The 13959-nt window shown below is 50.5% G+C and overlaps 1 protein-coding gene across 4 annotated transcripts in view; it reads left to right on the top strand.

Annotated features, from left to right (window-relative positions):
* The first annotated feature begins 1308 nt into the window (after positions 1-1308).
* Positions 1309-13959, top strand: part of DPH7 (diphthamide biosynthesis 7) — a 36148-nt gene continuing 23497 nt past the window's right edge. The window contains exons 1-5 of one of the 4 annotated variants that reach the window (XM_054007698.1): positions 1309-1494; positions 2050-2211; positions 11472-11614; positions 12261-12348; positions 13261-13355. In XM_054007698.1, coding sequence (XP_053863673.1) covers positions 2071-2211; positions 11472-11614; positions 12261-12348; positions 13261-13355 — 467 coding nt within the window. In that variant the 5' untranslated portion in view covers positions 1309-1494; positions 2050-2070. The remainder of the gene's footprint in view (positions 1495-2049; positions 2212-11471; positions 11615-12260; positions 12349-13260; positions 13356-13959) is intronic. The other 3 variants (XM_054007696.1, XM_054007697.1, XM_054007695.1) reach the window with 3 other exon arrangements.

Below are 13959 nucleotides of genomic sequence, written 5' to 3'. Positions count from 1 at the left end.
TCATCAACAGCACTTTCACTATATGACTGACGTTCATAAAATGGAGATTATACTGTAAAAGAAAATACAACACAATTAGCATACAGAATTCACTGCCACAGGACATCACTGAGGTCAAGTACCTAGCAGGATTCAAAGAGGGATTGGATGCTTATATGGATAATAAGAATATCCAATAGTTATGCGAAGAAAGAAAAGATCGGGAAAGGATATAAACCCTCCTGCTTCAGGGGGTAAGCCAAACTATTAGAGACCAGGCTGAGGTGTTCATGGGGGCAGACTGTCTCACAGCTGCTACTGCACCGTTCTTATACCTCCCTCCGCACTAGCTGGTGCTGGCAGCTGTCAGAGACCCCATACTGCCTAGAATGGATTTCGGGTTAGACCCAGTCTGGCAATTCCTACGTTCCAGTAGACGGAAAGGGAAAATAAAGGGGTAAGGATTGAGGGAGAGAGGCTGAACTCAGGATGGGGAGCCAGAGAGGTTCCACTTGCGATGAGGAAGGGAGACAGGCTGCGGGTCTCGAGATGGGGAAAGGGCAGGAGGTGGAGGCCGCGAGTCGCTATGCTTGTGGAGGGGAGCAGTACAGCCGTGATCACGGTCCTGCTGGTGATGGGGGGGGAGAAGAGCCGCTGCTTAGCAGCAGGCTGGGCCGAGCCCGCCCGCGCAGGGCCATGGGACCAGCCGTCAGTGCCTGGTGCCGCCAGCTCTCTCACTCGCGCTGGTTTTCTCCAGGCCCCAGCACTGGAGGAGGACGGCAGCCACCGTCTGACCCGGCCACCTGAGGCCTGGGGGTGGAGGACAGAAGCAGGATGAAGAATTGCTTTGTGTTCATCTTTAAAATCTCCGGCCTGGGGCCTGGCCCCCAAGGGCTGGTCGCGGGGCCAGGGTGCTGCAGGTGAGCTGCGAAGAGCCAGCCTCACGCTGTACGCCGCCCCGCCTCCCCGCGGGCCTGCGCTCGCCCCGCCCCGCCTCCCCGCGGGCCTGCGCTCGCCCCGCCCCGCCTCCCCGCGGGCCTGCGCTCGCCCCGCCCCGCCTCCCCCGCCTCCCCGCGGGCCTGCGCTCGCCCCGCCCCGCCTCCCCGCGGGCCTGCGCTCGCCCCGCCCCGCCTCCCCCGCCTCCCCGCGGGCCTGCGCTCACCCCGCCCCGCCTCCCCGCGGGCCTGCGCTCGCCCCGCCCCGCCTCCCCCGCCTCCCCGCGGGCCTGCGCTCGCCCCGCCCCGCCTCACCTCCCCCGCCTCCCCGCGGGCCTGCGCTCGCCCCGCCCCGCTTCACCTCCCCCGCCTCCCCGCGGGCCTGCGCTCGCCCCGTCCCGCCTCCCCCATCAGCCCCGCCTCCCGCTAGCTGAGCGCTCAGGCTGACCTGGAAGCAGATGGGTGGAGCCGAGCTCTCCCCGCCGGTTACTCGGTGTGGGGGTCCCTGAGCGCTGCAAGGCCAAACTGCGGCGCTGTCCCAGCTCGGGGGAGCGGCCCGGGTCTCCCGCTGCGCGCTGAGGTGAACAGCGAGGGGGGTGGGCGCTGCGGGGGAGAGTCTGGCATGTTAGGACTGGGCAGCCCCAGGGTCTGGGATCGTGTTAGTGAATGAACAGATTGTCACTGGGGGCCGTGATTGATCTGCCTGTCTTTGCTCTCCCCCCAAGCACTGATGCCTGTTTCTGGATCCCTTGTGTAACGAGAGAGGGATAGATGTGGGCCTGGTACTCACTGTTCTTTTCTCTTGGGGAGGGACTTTATCCAGCGGAGTTTGATTTCCCTTGTGCCCTTTGCATTGAGCTGCTTAGCTAATGTACTGTGCGGTCTAGGGAGAGACCCTAGCATCTCTGTGGGCCTAAGAGAGTCTTTGTACGGCAGAACTGCCTGGAGCTTGCTGGGCTTGCTTCTCCCAGGATAGTAGCTGTGCTGCAGATGTAGTTTCTCAGGAGATAGGCCACCCTGGGACAGCTTAGCTGTGCTCTGCTCTGTACGCCCCAGTCAGGGTCACTGTGTCTTTCCCCCTGCTTCCTTTCGCTGTTTCTCTTACCTTTGTTTTTTCTGTGCTGTTCTTTTCTAGGCAGGATGAGCATGTGCTGACATGACATTGCAGTGCAAGTCTCAGACTCTTCAAGTGGTAGACACTGAATACAGTGCAGATGCTGTGGAGTGGTGCCCTGTGGAAGGCTGGCACAGCATCCTGGTTTGTGGCACCTACCAGCTAAAGAAACCTGATAGAAAGGTAAGTGATAGAAATAATAGTATCAGGAGGGCTGATTGAACAGCAGTGACATAGGCCAGTCCGGACCTCTCATGCATTGTGTGAACTGAGTTCAGCTTCCTTGAGTTTTCAGATTGCTGCTACCCTATTCTCAGCAGTAAACGGCACAGATGTGAAATCTTGTTAAGACACAACATAAGAGAATAAGAGCCTGAATTCAGGGAAATATCTTCCCGGATTGAAACTGCTTAGCTCACAACCATTTCTGACTTGCATTGTGCATTTGTCTGCACTGGGAGGTGGGGTAGTTCCCTTGAAACGTTTCTCATCTTCTGATTTCTCAGGGACTCTGGGTGCATGTCACACTCACCCTGCCAAGGCCTACGTGTGGGGAAAAAGACTCAAAATTGAGTGAGACAGGCGAACTATCAAAGTTGGCAACTGTAGAGAATGTGGAAGGCATTTCTGTAGCCTCAGTAAAAAGCACACAAAAAAACAAACCCCCAGTTGTGGAAGGATAGTTGTGCTCTAAAGCTAGGCTTATGCCCTGTAATGAGGGACAGTGAAGAGACTGATTAAGTATATCTCTGGTTGTAGTTTTGGGATTTTGTGTTGGTCTTTTCTTTGTTGCTACTTTTTCTGAAAATAGAAAATCAAAAATAAAAAGAACTCTGGACTTGTTAGAAGAAGTCCTCTGTGTTTGCTACTTGCTTCCAGTATGTGAATAACTGTGTAAATACAGTGTTGTGTTGGTCATGGGGTTGATGCATTAGGGCTGGAACTGTAGTGAGGGGTCCACCCATGGGAATTCAGTACAGGATCTGGCCCTTTATATTGTGCTGATCTCTGGTAATTTGGGGATGTTTAATTGTGTGTGTGACGATGTATCCCATAGTGCTTTATGGGAATATGACATAACTGGAGTATGTTTTATGCTACATGTGCCATGTAACATATCTCTGTAAAGGTTATGGTTTACTGAATCTATTCATCCTGTTTGTACACATATATCATTTTTGTACTTGAAGTTATGAATATTGGCTGTATACTTGTTTGATTTCTAAGGCCTTGGCTACACTTGCGCGTTATAGCGCAATAAAGCCGCCAACAGTGCTCTACCTCACTCCCCGTCCATACTGGCAAGGCACATAGAGCGCTCTGACTCCGCGGCTGGAGTGCTCCTGGTACTCCACCTCCCTGAGAGGAATAATGTTTGTTGCACTCTCGCTGGAGTGCCGTGGCGCCAGTGTGGACACCTAATGCGCTCTGATTGGCCTCCAGAAGTGTCCTACAATGCCTGTTCTAGCCACTTGGTTATCACTTTTGAACTATGCTGCCCTGTCCTCAGGTGACCAGCGTCCCTGGGAATTTTGAAAATCCCCTTCCTGTTTGCTTAGCCAGGTGTGGAGTGCTCTCAGCGCATCTTTCCAGGTAGCTATGCCTCCACGCGCCAGGCGATCCCCAGTATGGAGCAATGGCGAGGTGCTGGACCTCATCAGTGTTTGGGGGGAAGAAGCTGTGCAGTCCCAGCTGCGCTCCAGCCATAGTAATTATGATACCTTCGGGCACATATCAAGGGCCATGATGGACAGTGGCCATGACCAGGATGCGGTGCAGTGTTGGGTTAAAGTAAAGGAGCTGCGGAATGCCTACTGCAAAGCCCATGAGGCAAACGGCTGCTCCGGTGCTGCCCCCACAGCCTGCAAATTCTACAAAGAGCTGGACGCAATACTTGGGGGCGATCCCACCTCCACTGCAATGACCACCATGGACACTTCCGAGCCCAGCACAGCAAGGGGGGGGGAGGAGGAAAGCATGAGCGATGGCGCTGAGGCGGGGGGAGACACCCCGGAATCCCTAGCTGCATGCAGCCAGGAGCTCTTCTCAAGCCAGGAGGAAGGCAGCCAGTCGCGGTGTCCGGTGCTTGGGGAAGGACAAATAACAGAGGAGGTTCCTGGTAAGCGGCTTTCATTTTGGGAAGGAAGTTTTTAGGTATGGGCACTTTGGGCGAGGAGGGGGGACCATTCCTGCACACAGGCAAGCTGCGTATGGGCCAGGGCAGAAGCCGCATTGAGGGGGAGACCATCCCTTGCTTCCCTGGTCACCCTCAGCAGCGAGATATCTTCCAGGACGAACTCCTGTGAAGAATTTGGGACAGTGTTCAGTGTAGGTGCCCCCGGCAGCAGTTGGCTCTCCCCAAGACACACAAACCCAGAGGACGGTACAGCCATGAAATAATCAGTCCCCAGGGACCCAGCGCTTACTCACCATTTCTGGGGCTCCCGTGGGCTGTGCGCGCTCGCTTTGGGACAGGCAAAGTATGGTTTTTGTGATTGCCCTCCTTAAGTGTGGGGGAATCGCTGCCTCTGTTAAGTGTTGCATTTTCCTGTATAGGTGCAACCTTGAGATCTCAGCCGTAATTCTTATCGCCGGCTGACAGGCTGAGAAGACTCAGGAAGAGGCCGCGTAAAAGCAAAGAAGACATGCTGCATGAAGTCATGCAGCAGTCTGTAAACGAGAATCGAAAGGCACAGAAGTGGAGGGAGAGTGAAAGGAGAATCCGCCAGGAAAATGCGACGCACTGGCGGCAAAACATGGAACGGCTGATTAGCATAATGGAGCACCAAGCAGACTTTATCCAGGCGCTCGCCGCCATGCAGGCGGAACACTACCGCGCTTGCCCCCTCTGCAGCCCTTGTCCCAAAACTCTTCCCCTTGTGCCCCCATGTCCCCTCCAACCCTCTTTTTCCAACATCCGGGTTCTTAACCGCCCCCAGCTGCCTGCTACACTTGTAGCTTCACCACCCACCCACGAAAACTATGACCCTTATCCACTGCACTCAACCCCCCTCAACATGCCTTATAGCCATCCTAAAGTGCATCACTAAGTGCACAGCACTCCAGACAGGATTCAAGAGTATGAAATCACGACATACACAAGCCTATGAGTGAACTGGTCCCCAACCCACCCCCTTGCCCTTTTGGTATTTCTGTTACTTTTTTTTTTTTTTTCAAGAGAGAGTTTTTTTTACTTTACTTTATTAGTGCATAAAGCAACATATACCTTAGTCCAGGAAAGCAACAAGCACTGCAAGTCAGTGTACCAAACACAGCCACTGCACTTAACTCCAGTGCAGAGCACCAGACATTACTCATGGCTTTCAGCCTCAAATACCTCAAGGCATCCCTAATCCTGCAGCCCTACGCTGGGCCCCTCTAATAGCCCTGCTCTCTGGCTGTGCAAATTCAGCCTCCAGGTGTTGAACCTCCGAGGCCCATGCTTGAGTGAAGCTTTCACCCTTCCCTTCACAAATATGGAGGGTACAGCACGCGGATATAACCGTGGGGATGCTCTGTTCGGCCAAGTCCAGCTTTCCATAAAGAGAGTGTCAGCGGCCCTTCAGACGGCCAAAAACACACGCCACAGTCATTCGGCACCGGCTCAGTCTGTAGTTGAATCGTTCCTGGCTGCTGTCCAGGCTCCCTGTGAAGGGTTTCATGAGCCACGGCATTAAAGGGTAAACGGGGTCTCCAAGGATCACAATGGGCATTTCGACTTCCCCTACAGTGATCCTCTGCTCTGGGGAAAAAAGTCCCAGCTTGCTGCTTCTTGAACAGGCCAGTGTTCTGAAAGATGCGTGTGTCATGCACCCTTCCGGGCCAGCCTGCGTTAATGTCAATGAAATGACCACAGTGATCCACAAGCGCCTGGAGAACCATGGAGAAATACCCCTTTCGGTTAACGTACTCGGACACTAGGTGGGCTGGTGCCAGAATAGGAATATGTGTCCCCTCTATTGCCCCTCCGCAGTTAGGGAAACCCATTTGTTCAAAGCCATCCGCAATGTCATGCACGTTACCTGGAGTCTCGGTTCTTCTGAGCAGGATGCGATTAATGGCCCTGCGAACTTACATCAACACAATTCCAACTATCGACTTTCCCACTCCAAACTGGTTAGCGACCGATCAGTAGCTGTCTGGAGTTGCCAGCTTCCAGATGGCAATAGCCACCCGCTTCTCCACCGGCAGGGCAGCTCTCAATTTCGTGTCCTTGCGCCATAGGGTGGGGGCGAGCTCAGCACACAGTCCCATGAAAATGGCTTTTCTCATCCGAAAGTTTTGCAGTCACTGCTCATCATCCCAGACTTGCAGGACAATGTGATCCCACCATTCAGTGCTTGTTTCCCGAGCCCAAAAGCGGCGTTCCACAGTGGAGAGCATGTCCGTGAATGAGACAAGCAATTTTGTGTCGTATGCATTATGTGACTCAATATCATTGTCATATTTCTCACTGTCACTTTGGATCTTAAGCAGTAACTCAACTGCCAAACGAGACGTGCTGGCTAGACTCGTCAGCATGTTCCACAGCAGTTCGGGCTCCATTTCCGCTGACCGAAAGGGAAGACAAAGTGCGCTCTGCACAGAAACCGTTGAAAGATGGCGCCAAATGTGGATGGAAACACAAGGATTGCTGGGTTGCGAAGCGATGCATCACGGGGCGTTGGGACAGGATCCAGAATGCCCGCACCGCACGCCCCCTTCCCACAAGCCATAGCGCCAGAATGGGAAGAGGTGCTCTGTGGGATAGCTGCCCATAATGCACTGCTCCAAATGCTGCTTCAAGTGCCACGAATGTGGCCACGACAGCACGCTTGCAGCTGTCAGTGTGGACAGACTGGAGTGCTTTCCCTGGTGCGCTCTCTGAAGGCTGGTTTAACCCAAAGCGCTCTACATCTGCAAGTGTAGCCATGGCCTAAGTAAGCTTTGTAAAGCATTTGATCAGCTTCTTTAGAAAGGAATTTGCAAAGTTAAGTGCCCAATCAAAAAGCACTTAAGGAACAATGCATCTTGGAATGCTCCAGTCCACATAAGAAGTCTTCCTGGAGACATACAAAATACCATGTGGGCAATGGCATCTGCCTGTAAAAACTGAGTCATGCATGGACATGTGACTTGCCCAGGTGACTCCAGAACTCCATCTTGGAGCTGGACTTTGCATAGGAGAGAGGAGGGTGTCTACACCCACAAGAGAGAGTCTATTTTAGCCCATGGGAGACCCCTCCATGTGGTCTTCAACTGGCAAAAGAGAGAGCCTCCCCACCCTCAAGGATACCTGAAAGAAACTGGAACAAGGACAGTCCCTACAGGGGGTGGGAGTGATTGCTGGACCCAGACTAGCAGGAGACTAGTCTGTAAAAGGAAGCTTACTGGAACTGGTGAGGTGTTATTTGAATTCAGTTTCATAGGCATAGACTTGCGTGTTTTATTTTATTTTACTTGATAATTCACTTTGTTCTGTCTGTTACTACTTGGAATCACTTAAATCCTACTTTCTGTATTTAATAAAATAACTTTTTACTTATTAATTTACCCAGAGTATGTATTAATACCTGGGAGGGTGGGGGGGCAAACAGCTGTGCATATCTCTCTATCAGTGTTATAGAGGGCGAACAATTTATGAGTTTACCCTGTATAAGCGTTATACAGGGTAAAACGGATTTATTTGGGTTTAGACCCCACTGCGAGTTGGGCATCTGAGTGTTAAAGATAAGAACACTTCTGTAGCTGCTTTCAATTAAGCCTACAGCTGTTAGGGGACGTGGTTCAGACCCTGAGTCTGGGTTTGCAGCATGCATGTGGGTCGGGCTCAAACCAGGCAGGGCACTGAAGTCCTAAGCTGCCAGGGCAGGAAAGCAGGGGTAGAAGTAGTCTTGGCGCATCAGTTGGCAGCCCCAAGGGGGTTTCTGTGATCCAACCCATCACAGTGTGTCTGATATTTTCATGTAAAGTGTGGTTCTACTCTGAAAATCACTGTAAAATTGGCACTGTGACTTTCACATTTGCTGTCTCCTAGTGACTTCAGATACAAGGTGCTTGGTTAATATGTAAAAAGGTGTGTGGTGGTTGTTTGGCTGCTTTCCCCGGCTAGCTGTACAAATTCACTCTGAGAGCTGACATGACCACCAGTAATAAAAATCCTTTGGGCCAAATTATACCTTCAGCGACACCTGTGTGGTCTCATTGGCCTTCAATGGGTTACTCCGGTGTAGCTAATTAAACTTGGTTAATGATTTTGGTGATTATGTCCAACATGGAATAGATAGATCCCAATTCCCCCCCTTTTATAGTTATGTTAGTTGTGCAAGATTATTAGAAGTAAAACACAACTAAAAAAACTACACTTAAAATAAGCAGCTCTGAATCCTTGGAGCTGGCAAAACTGCTGAGTAAGTAGTGACCAATTTTACAGTCACTTTTTTTCAGAGCGGAACAGCACTTTGAATTGCTTCCATCAAGTGGCAGGGCATTACCCTCTTCACTTGCATACTCCCATATTGAAAACCACTTCCACTGCACCCTCAACATAAACTGTGTTCCTGTCTGATCTTGAGAACTAAGCAGTGTACTTGGGTGGGAGACTTCCAAGGAATGCCTGGGTGATGTGTGATGCTCATTCAATAGGTGGTATGCTTTTTTCTGAGTCAGTCTTGAATCAGTGCTCCAACATGGTGTTAAGAGGAGCTGAGCTGTGGGAGGGTTGCCTTTCTGAAAGGTGCAATACAAAGGTATTGAACAGCAGGTACAATACTGCTCATGGACTGGTTATTGCTAAAGAGCCCAGGGCCCTTTTCATAAGCTCTTATTTCCTAGCCAAATATCAGCTTACTCTGTCTCCCTAAATTCCTTCTCAGTTAACTAAATATGGGAATCTAATACTCCTTCCTGCCCTAAATCATTGTCGAGTGTTGCAGAGTCCCATCCCAATGCTGGGTGAAGTGATACAGTTATCCCTTACCTGCCTCCTAACAGAGCTTGGGGCCTGATTTTTTAGAGTTGCTGAGGATGTGTAGATATCATTGGCTTTTCCAGGAATGGTGGCTGCTGGGCATCTCTGAAAAATGACATTCTTAATGACTTTCCAAAGGTCCTACAGCAAATGATTGGACAAATGACCAGGGAGGAGTATAAAAATATTTCTCAGGCATGCAGGAGTGAAATCAGGAAGGCCAAATCACACTTGGAGTTGCAGCTAGCAAGGGATGTTAAGAGTAACAAGAAGGGTTTCTTCAGGTATGTTAGCAACAAGAAGAAAGTCAAGGAAAGCGTGGGCCCCTTACTGAATGAGGGAGGCAACCTAGTGACAGAGGATGTGGAAAAAGCTAATGTTCTCAATGCTTTTTTTGCCTCTGTCTTCACGAACAAGGTCAGCTCCCAGACCGCTGCACTGGGCAGCACAGCATGGGGAGGAGATGACCAGCCCTCTGTGGAGAAAAAGAATTGGTTCAGAAAAGCTGGATGAGCACAAGTCCATGGGGCTGGATGCGCTGCATCCGAGGGTGCTAAAGGAGTTGGCGGATGTGATTGCAGAGCCATTGGCCATTATCTTTGAAAACGCATGGCGATTGGGCAGGGGCGGCTCAGTGTTTTGCCACCCCAAGCACGGCAGTCAGGCGGCTTTCGGCGGCGTGCCTGCGGGCGGTCCGTTGGTCACGCTGATTCGGCAGCATGCCTGCTGGAGGTTCACCAGTCCCATGGCCTCCGCGTAACCGCTGCCAAAGCTGCGGGACCGGCGGACCTCCTGCAGGCATGCCGCCAAAGGCAGCCTGACTGCCGCCCTCATAGCGACCAGCAGGCCGCCCCCCGCGGCTTGCTGCCCCAGGCACACGCTTGCTGTGCTGGTGCCTGGAGCCGCCCCTGCGATCAGGGGAGGTCAGGGATGACTGGAAAAAGGCTAACGTAGTGCCCATCTTGGGAAAAAAAGGGAAGGAGGAGGATCCGGGGAACTACAGGCCAGTCAGCCTCACCTCAGTCCCTGGAAAAGTAATGGAGCAGGTCCTCAAGGAATCAATTCTGAAGCACTTAGAGGAGAGGAAAGTGATCAGGAACAGTCAGCATGGATTCACCAAGGGCAAGTCATGCCTGACTAACCTAATTGCCTTCTTTGTCGAGATAACTGGCTCTGAGAATGAGGGGAAAGCAGTGGATGTGTTATTCCTTGACTTTAGCAAAGCTTTTGATACGGTCTCCCACAGTATTCTTGCCAGCAAGTTAAAGAAGTATGGGCTGGATGAATGGACTATAAGGTGGATAGAAAGCTGGCTAGATCGTCGGGCTCAACGGGTAGTGATCAATGGCTCCATGTCTAATTGGCAGCCAGTATCAAGTGGAGTGCCCCAAGGGTTGGTCCTGGGGCTGGTTTTGTTCAATATCTTCATTAATGATCTGGAGGATGGGGTGGACTGCACCCTCAGTAAGTTTGTAGATGACACTAAACTGCGAGGAGTGGTAGATATGCTGGAGGGTAGGGATCGGATACAGAGGTACCTAGACAAATTAGAGGATTGGGCCAGAAGAAATCTGATGAGGTTCAACAAGGACAAGTGCAGAATCCCATGCACTGCTACAGACTAGGGACCGAATGGCTAGGCAGCAGTTCTGCAGAAAAGGACCTGGGGTTACAGTGGATGAGAAACTGGATATGAGTCGACCGTGTGCTCTTGTTGCCAAGAAGGCTAACGGCATTTTGGGCTGTATAAGTAGGGGCATTGCCAGCAGATCGAGGGAAGTGATCGTTCCCCTCTATTCAACATTGGAGTACTGTGTCCAGTTTTGGGCCCCACACTACAAGAAGGATGTGGAAAAATTTGAAAGAGTCCAGCGGAGGACAACAAAAATGATTAGGGGGCTAGAGCACATGACTTATGAGGAGAGGCTGAGGGAACTGGGATTGTTTAGTCTGCAGAAGAGAAGAATGAGGGGGGATTTCATAGCTGCTTTCAACTACCTGAAAGGGGGTTCCAAAGAGGATGGATCTAGACTGTTCTCAGTGGTACCAGATTACAGAACAAGGAGTAATGGTCTCAAGTTGCAGTGGAGGAGGTTTAGGTTGGATATTAGGAAAAACTTTTTCACTAGGAGGGTGGTGAAGCACTGGAATGGGTTACCGAGGGAGGTGGTGGAATCTCCTTCCTTAGAGGTTTTTAAGGTCAGGCTTGACAAAGCCCTGGCTGAGATGATTTAGTTGGGAATTGGAACTGCTTTGAGCAGGGGGTTGGACTAGATGACCTCCAGAGGTCCCTTCCAACCCTGATATTCTATGATTCTATGTTGGTAGAGCTGGGAACTCAACACAGTGAGTACTGACTCTATCCCCTGCTCTGATTAGTAGAGCTTGGTTCGCTTTCTGACAGGGTCTTTGAGGGAGGAATGTTACAATATATGAAGGAGATGAGAAAATAGCCCCTAAGCTTACAGACATCCTTTTCCCTTGTTTGATGCAGCCTGGTGTAAACCCCAGTGAGAGTGATGAGCCCCACACACGGCTGGGTCGCCTCTACATGTATCACTACAGTGAAGAGCAGCCTTTCATCCCACTGACTGAAATTCAAAGGATTGAAACTGCCGCCATCCTAGACATCAAATGGTAATGCTGGCTATTGAGGGGGGGACATCAGGCTCCTTTGGCACTTGTGGCCAAGGGTTACCTGTGCCTGAGCTGCTGCTGTAGGTATTCTTTCTCTCCGACTGCCAATAGCTTCTACTGCAGTAATGAATAAGCAGCTTCTGGTTATCACAGTGCTGTACAAGGTTTCTGGCTTTTAGTTTAATAACATTTGTATTATTATTCTGTTCTAGGATGAAAAATACCAGTAAGCTACTGCTAGCTCTCAGTGTGGGCATCCCACACTTGAACTGTGCCTGCTGCTTATCCAGCCTGGGGGCAGTTCTTCTGTGCTTGTGGAGCCAGGGGAAGCAGCAGGATAGACAGTAGCAGCTGGGGGTGCTAGCTCTTCATTGGCTTTGAAAACTAGTTTTAAAGCTATGATTCTTTTTAAATTAATTCCTTCCTCTCTCCCCTCCTGCCCCCCCACACAAAAGGGCAGCTGAGGGGAACAGGAGCTATGCAAGTTAAGGTAGTTACAGTTAGAGAGTATGCTGCCTGGCTGAGACTTGTCAAAGAACTTGAGAAAAAAAAAAACAATATAGCTCCTCCTTCGGGACTGTTTTCTGTTCCTCTAATGCAAGACATGGACTTGAGTTCAAGACCTCGTTGTCAATTACTCTTCCAGGTGCCACGTTCCCGTTGCAGAACATCCCATGTTGGGCATTGCAAATGCCAAGGGAACTGTGGAGCTCTGCCACCTGACTGGAAGTGAGGTAGGTGACTGGGATGCAAGTCATTAATGTAAATTCCTCTAGCTTCATTGGTAATGTTCAAAGGCTGTGGTGTTACTGAAAATGTTGTCGGAGGCTCCATGGTGCTTTCAGTGACTCCAGGGCAAATGTGTTCAGTTTACAAGTGAGATTTTGTGTGTGTGTGTGGCATTTTTCCTAAATGCAAATGCCAAAAATTTGTCCCTGATATCTGGGAGTCAAGCTTGCCTCTGTCCATCTGTGAAGAGTGGACGACAGTGAGGGGAGAAATGGGGAAGAGGTAGGGAAATTAGGACAGACAGAGAGCCTGGGGCTCTTCAGTCGCTGGGGAGAAGAAACAACCGTTGAAAGCAGTTGGCAAGATAGAACTGTCATAGAAGTCATAGAAGCCCAAGTATCAGGAGGCCCAACAAAGAAAGTTTTGAGGAGGCGGCATGGGGCATTGTTAAAGGCAGCATAGAGATTGTGTGTGAAGGAGGGGCTCTGTGAGGAAGAGGTTATTGATGACTAGATGGCAATTTCAATGGAGTGGAGAGAGCAGAAGCCAGCATAGGGGTAAGTTAGGACACTGTGGCTAGATGGTCCTCTAGCCACAATGAGGTTTGAAATAGAGGAGCTGCTGGGATGGATAGTTGGGGAGGGAGGGAGGAGTCAGTGAGTTTAAGGACAGGAAATGGGAGGCACCCTATATGGATAGTAGTCCTTGTATCTAGCACTTCAGTGGCTTATATGTTAGGATTTTTCTCTTCTGTAATGCCAAGGATCCTAAAATTCTCCAGGGTATGAACCTACAGCATCCATGGAATGCAGCCACCTGTGGGGTCCCTCAGTGAGGGGTGAAAGAGCAATTAGATACTATCTGTGTGGTTGTTTCTGTCTCCCTGATTTTGATCGATTTCCTTTTCTTTTCAGTAGAAGAACAGCTGCATGTTGGAGCCACTCTGCGGTGTTGATTTAGGAGCACAATGCATTGCCTTGTCTCTGGACTGGTCCACAGGACGGGAGCAGTGGTGAGGAGGGGAATAACTATGGCACTCTGTTGTAGGGGTGTGTGTGTGAGAGAGAGAGTTCATTGTCACTTCCACAGTCCCTGCTCTCAAGAGGCTTAGAATTGCCTTTGAGGCTTCTTCATGTGGAAATGTTTACTGTGGGGTCTCTGTATATGAACCATTAACAAGGAAATGGCTTGGCAGCTTTAGTGCTTATGTAAAATCTAAACTCAACTTAGTCTGAGCCCCAGTAGTCTCCTGTAGTGGGGAAGCTGAGAAACTCAGTCTAGAAGTGGCTGCTCTCCTATCTGCTCCCAGAGTTGATTCCAGGAATGTCATCACCATGTAAAATTAGTTAGATGTCACCCTCAGGCTGAAGGGGACTGTTTGTTTTCAAAGTTGTGGGAGAGAGAAGTGTGGATTGAGCACAGGGCTGGGAACCAGGGGGAGTTCTATAGTTGACATTGTTTAACTTAATTTGGAATCTTTTTTTTTTTAATTGCTTGTGCCCATTATACTGTGTCTATGCACGCTGTTTAATGAATTGACAAAACTTCTGGCCTTGGGCAAGTCCCTTTGTGTATATCTTTTCTTCTCCATCTTTAAGAAGGGATAACCACTATCT

This window comes from Malaclemys terrapin, chromosome 17 (assembly GCF_027887155.1).
Source record: "Malaclemys terrapin pileata isolate rMalTer1 chromosome 17, rMalTer1.hap1, whole genome shotgun sequence".
Taxonomy (NCBI): Eukaryota; Metazoa; Chordata; order Testudines; family Emydidae; genus Malaclemys; species Malaclemys terrapin.
This window is presented reverse-complemented; position numbering and strand designations above follow the sequence as displayed.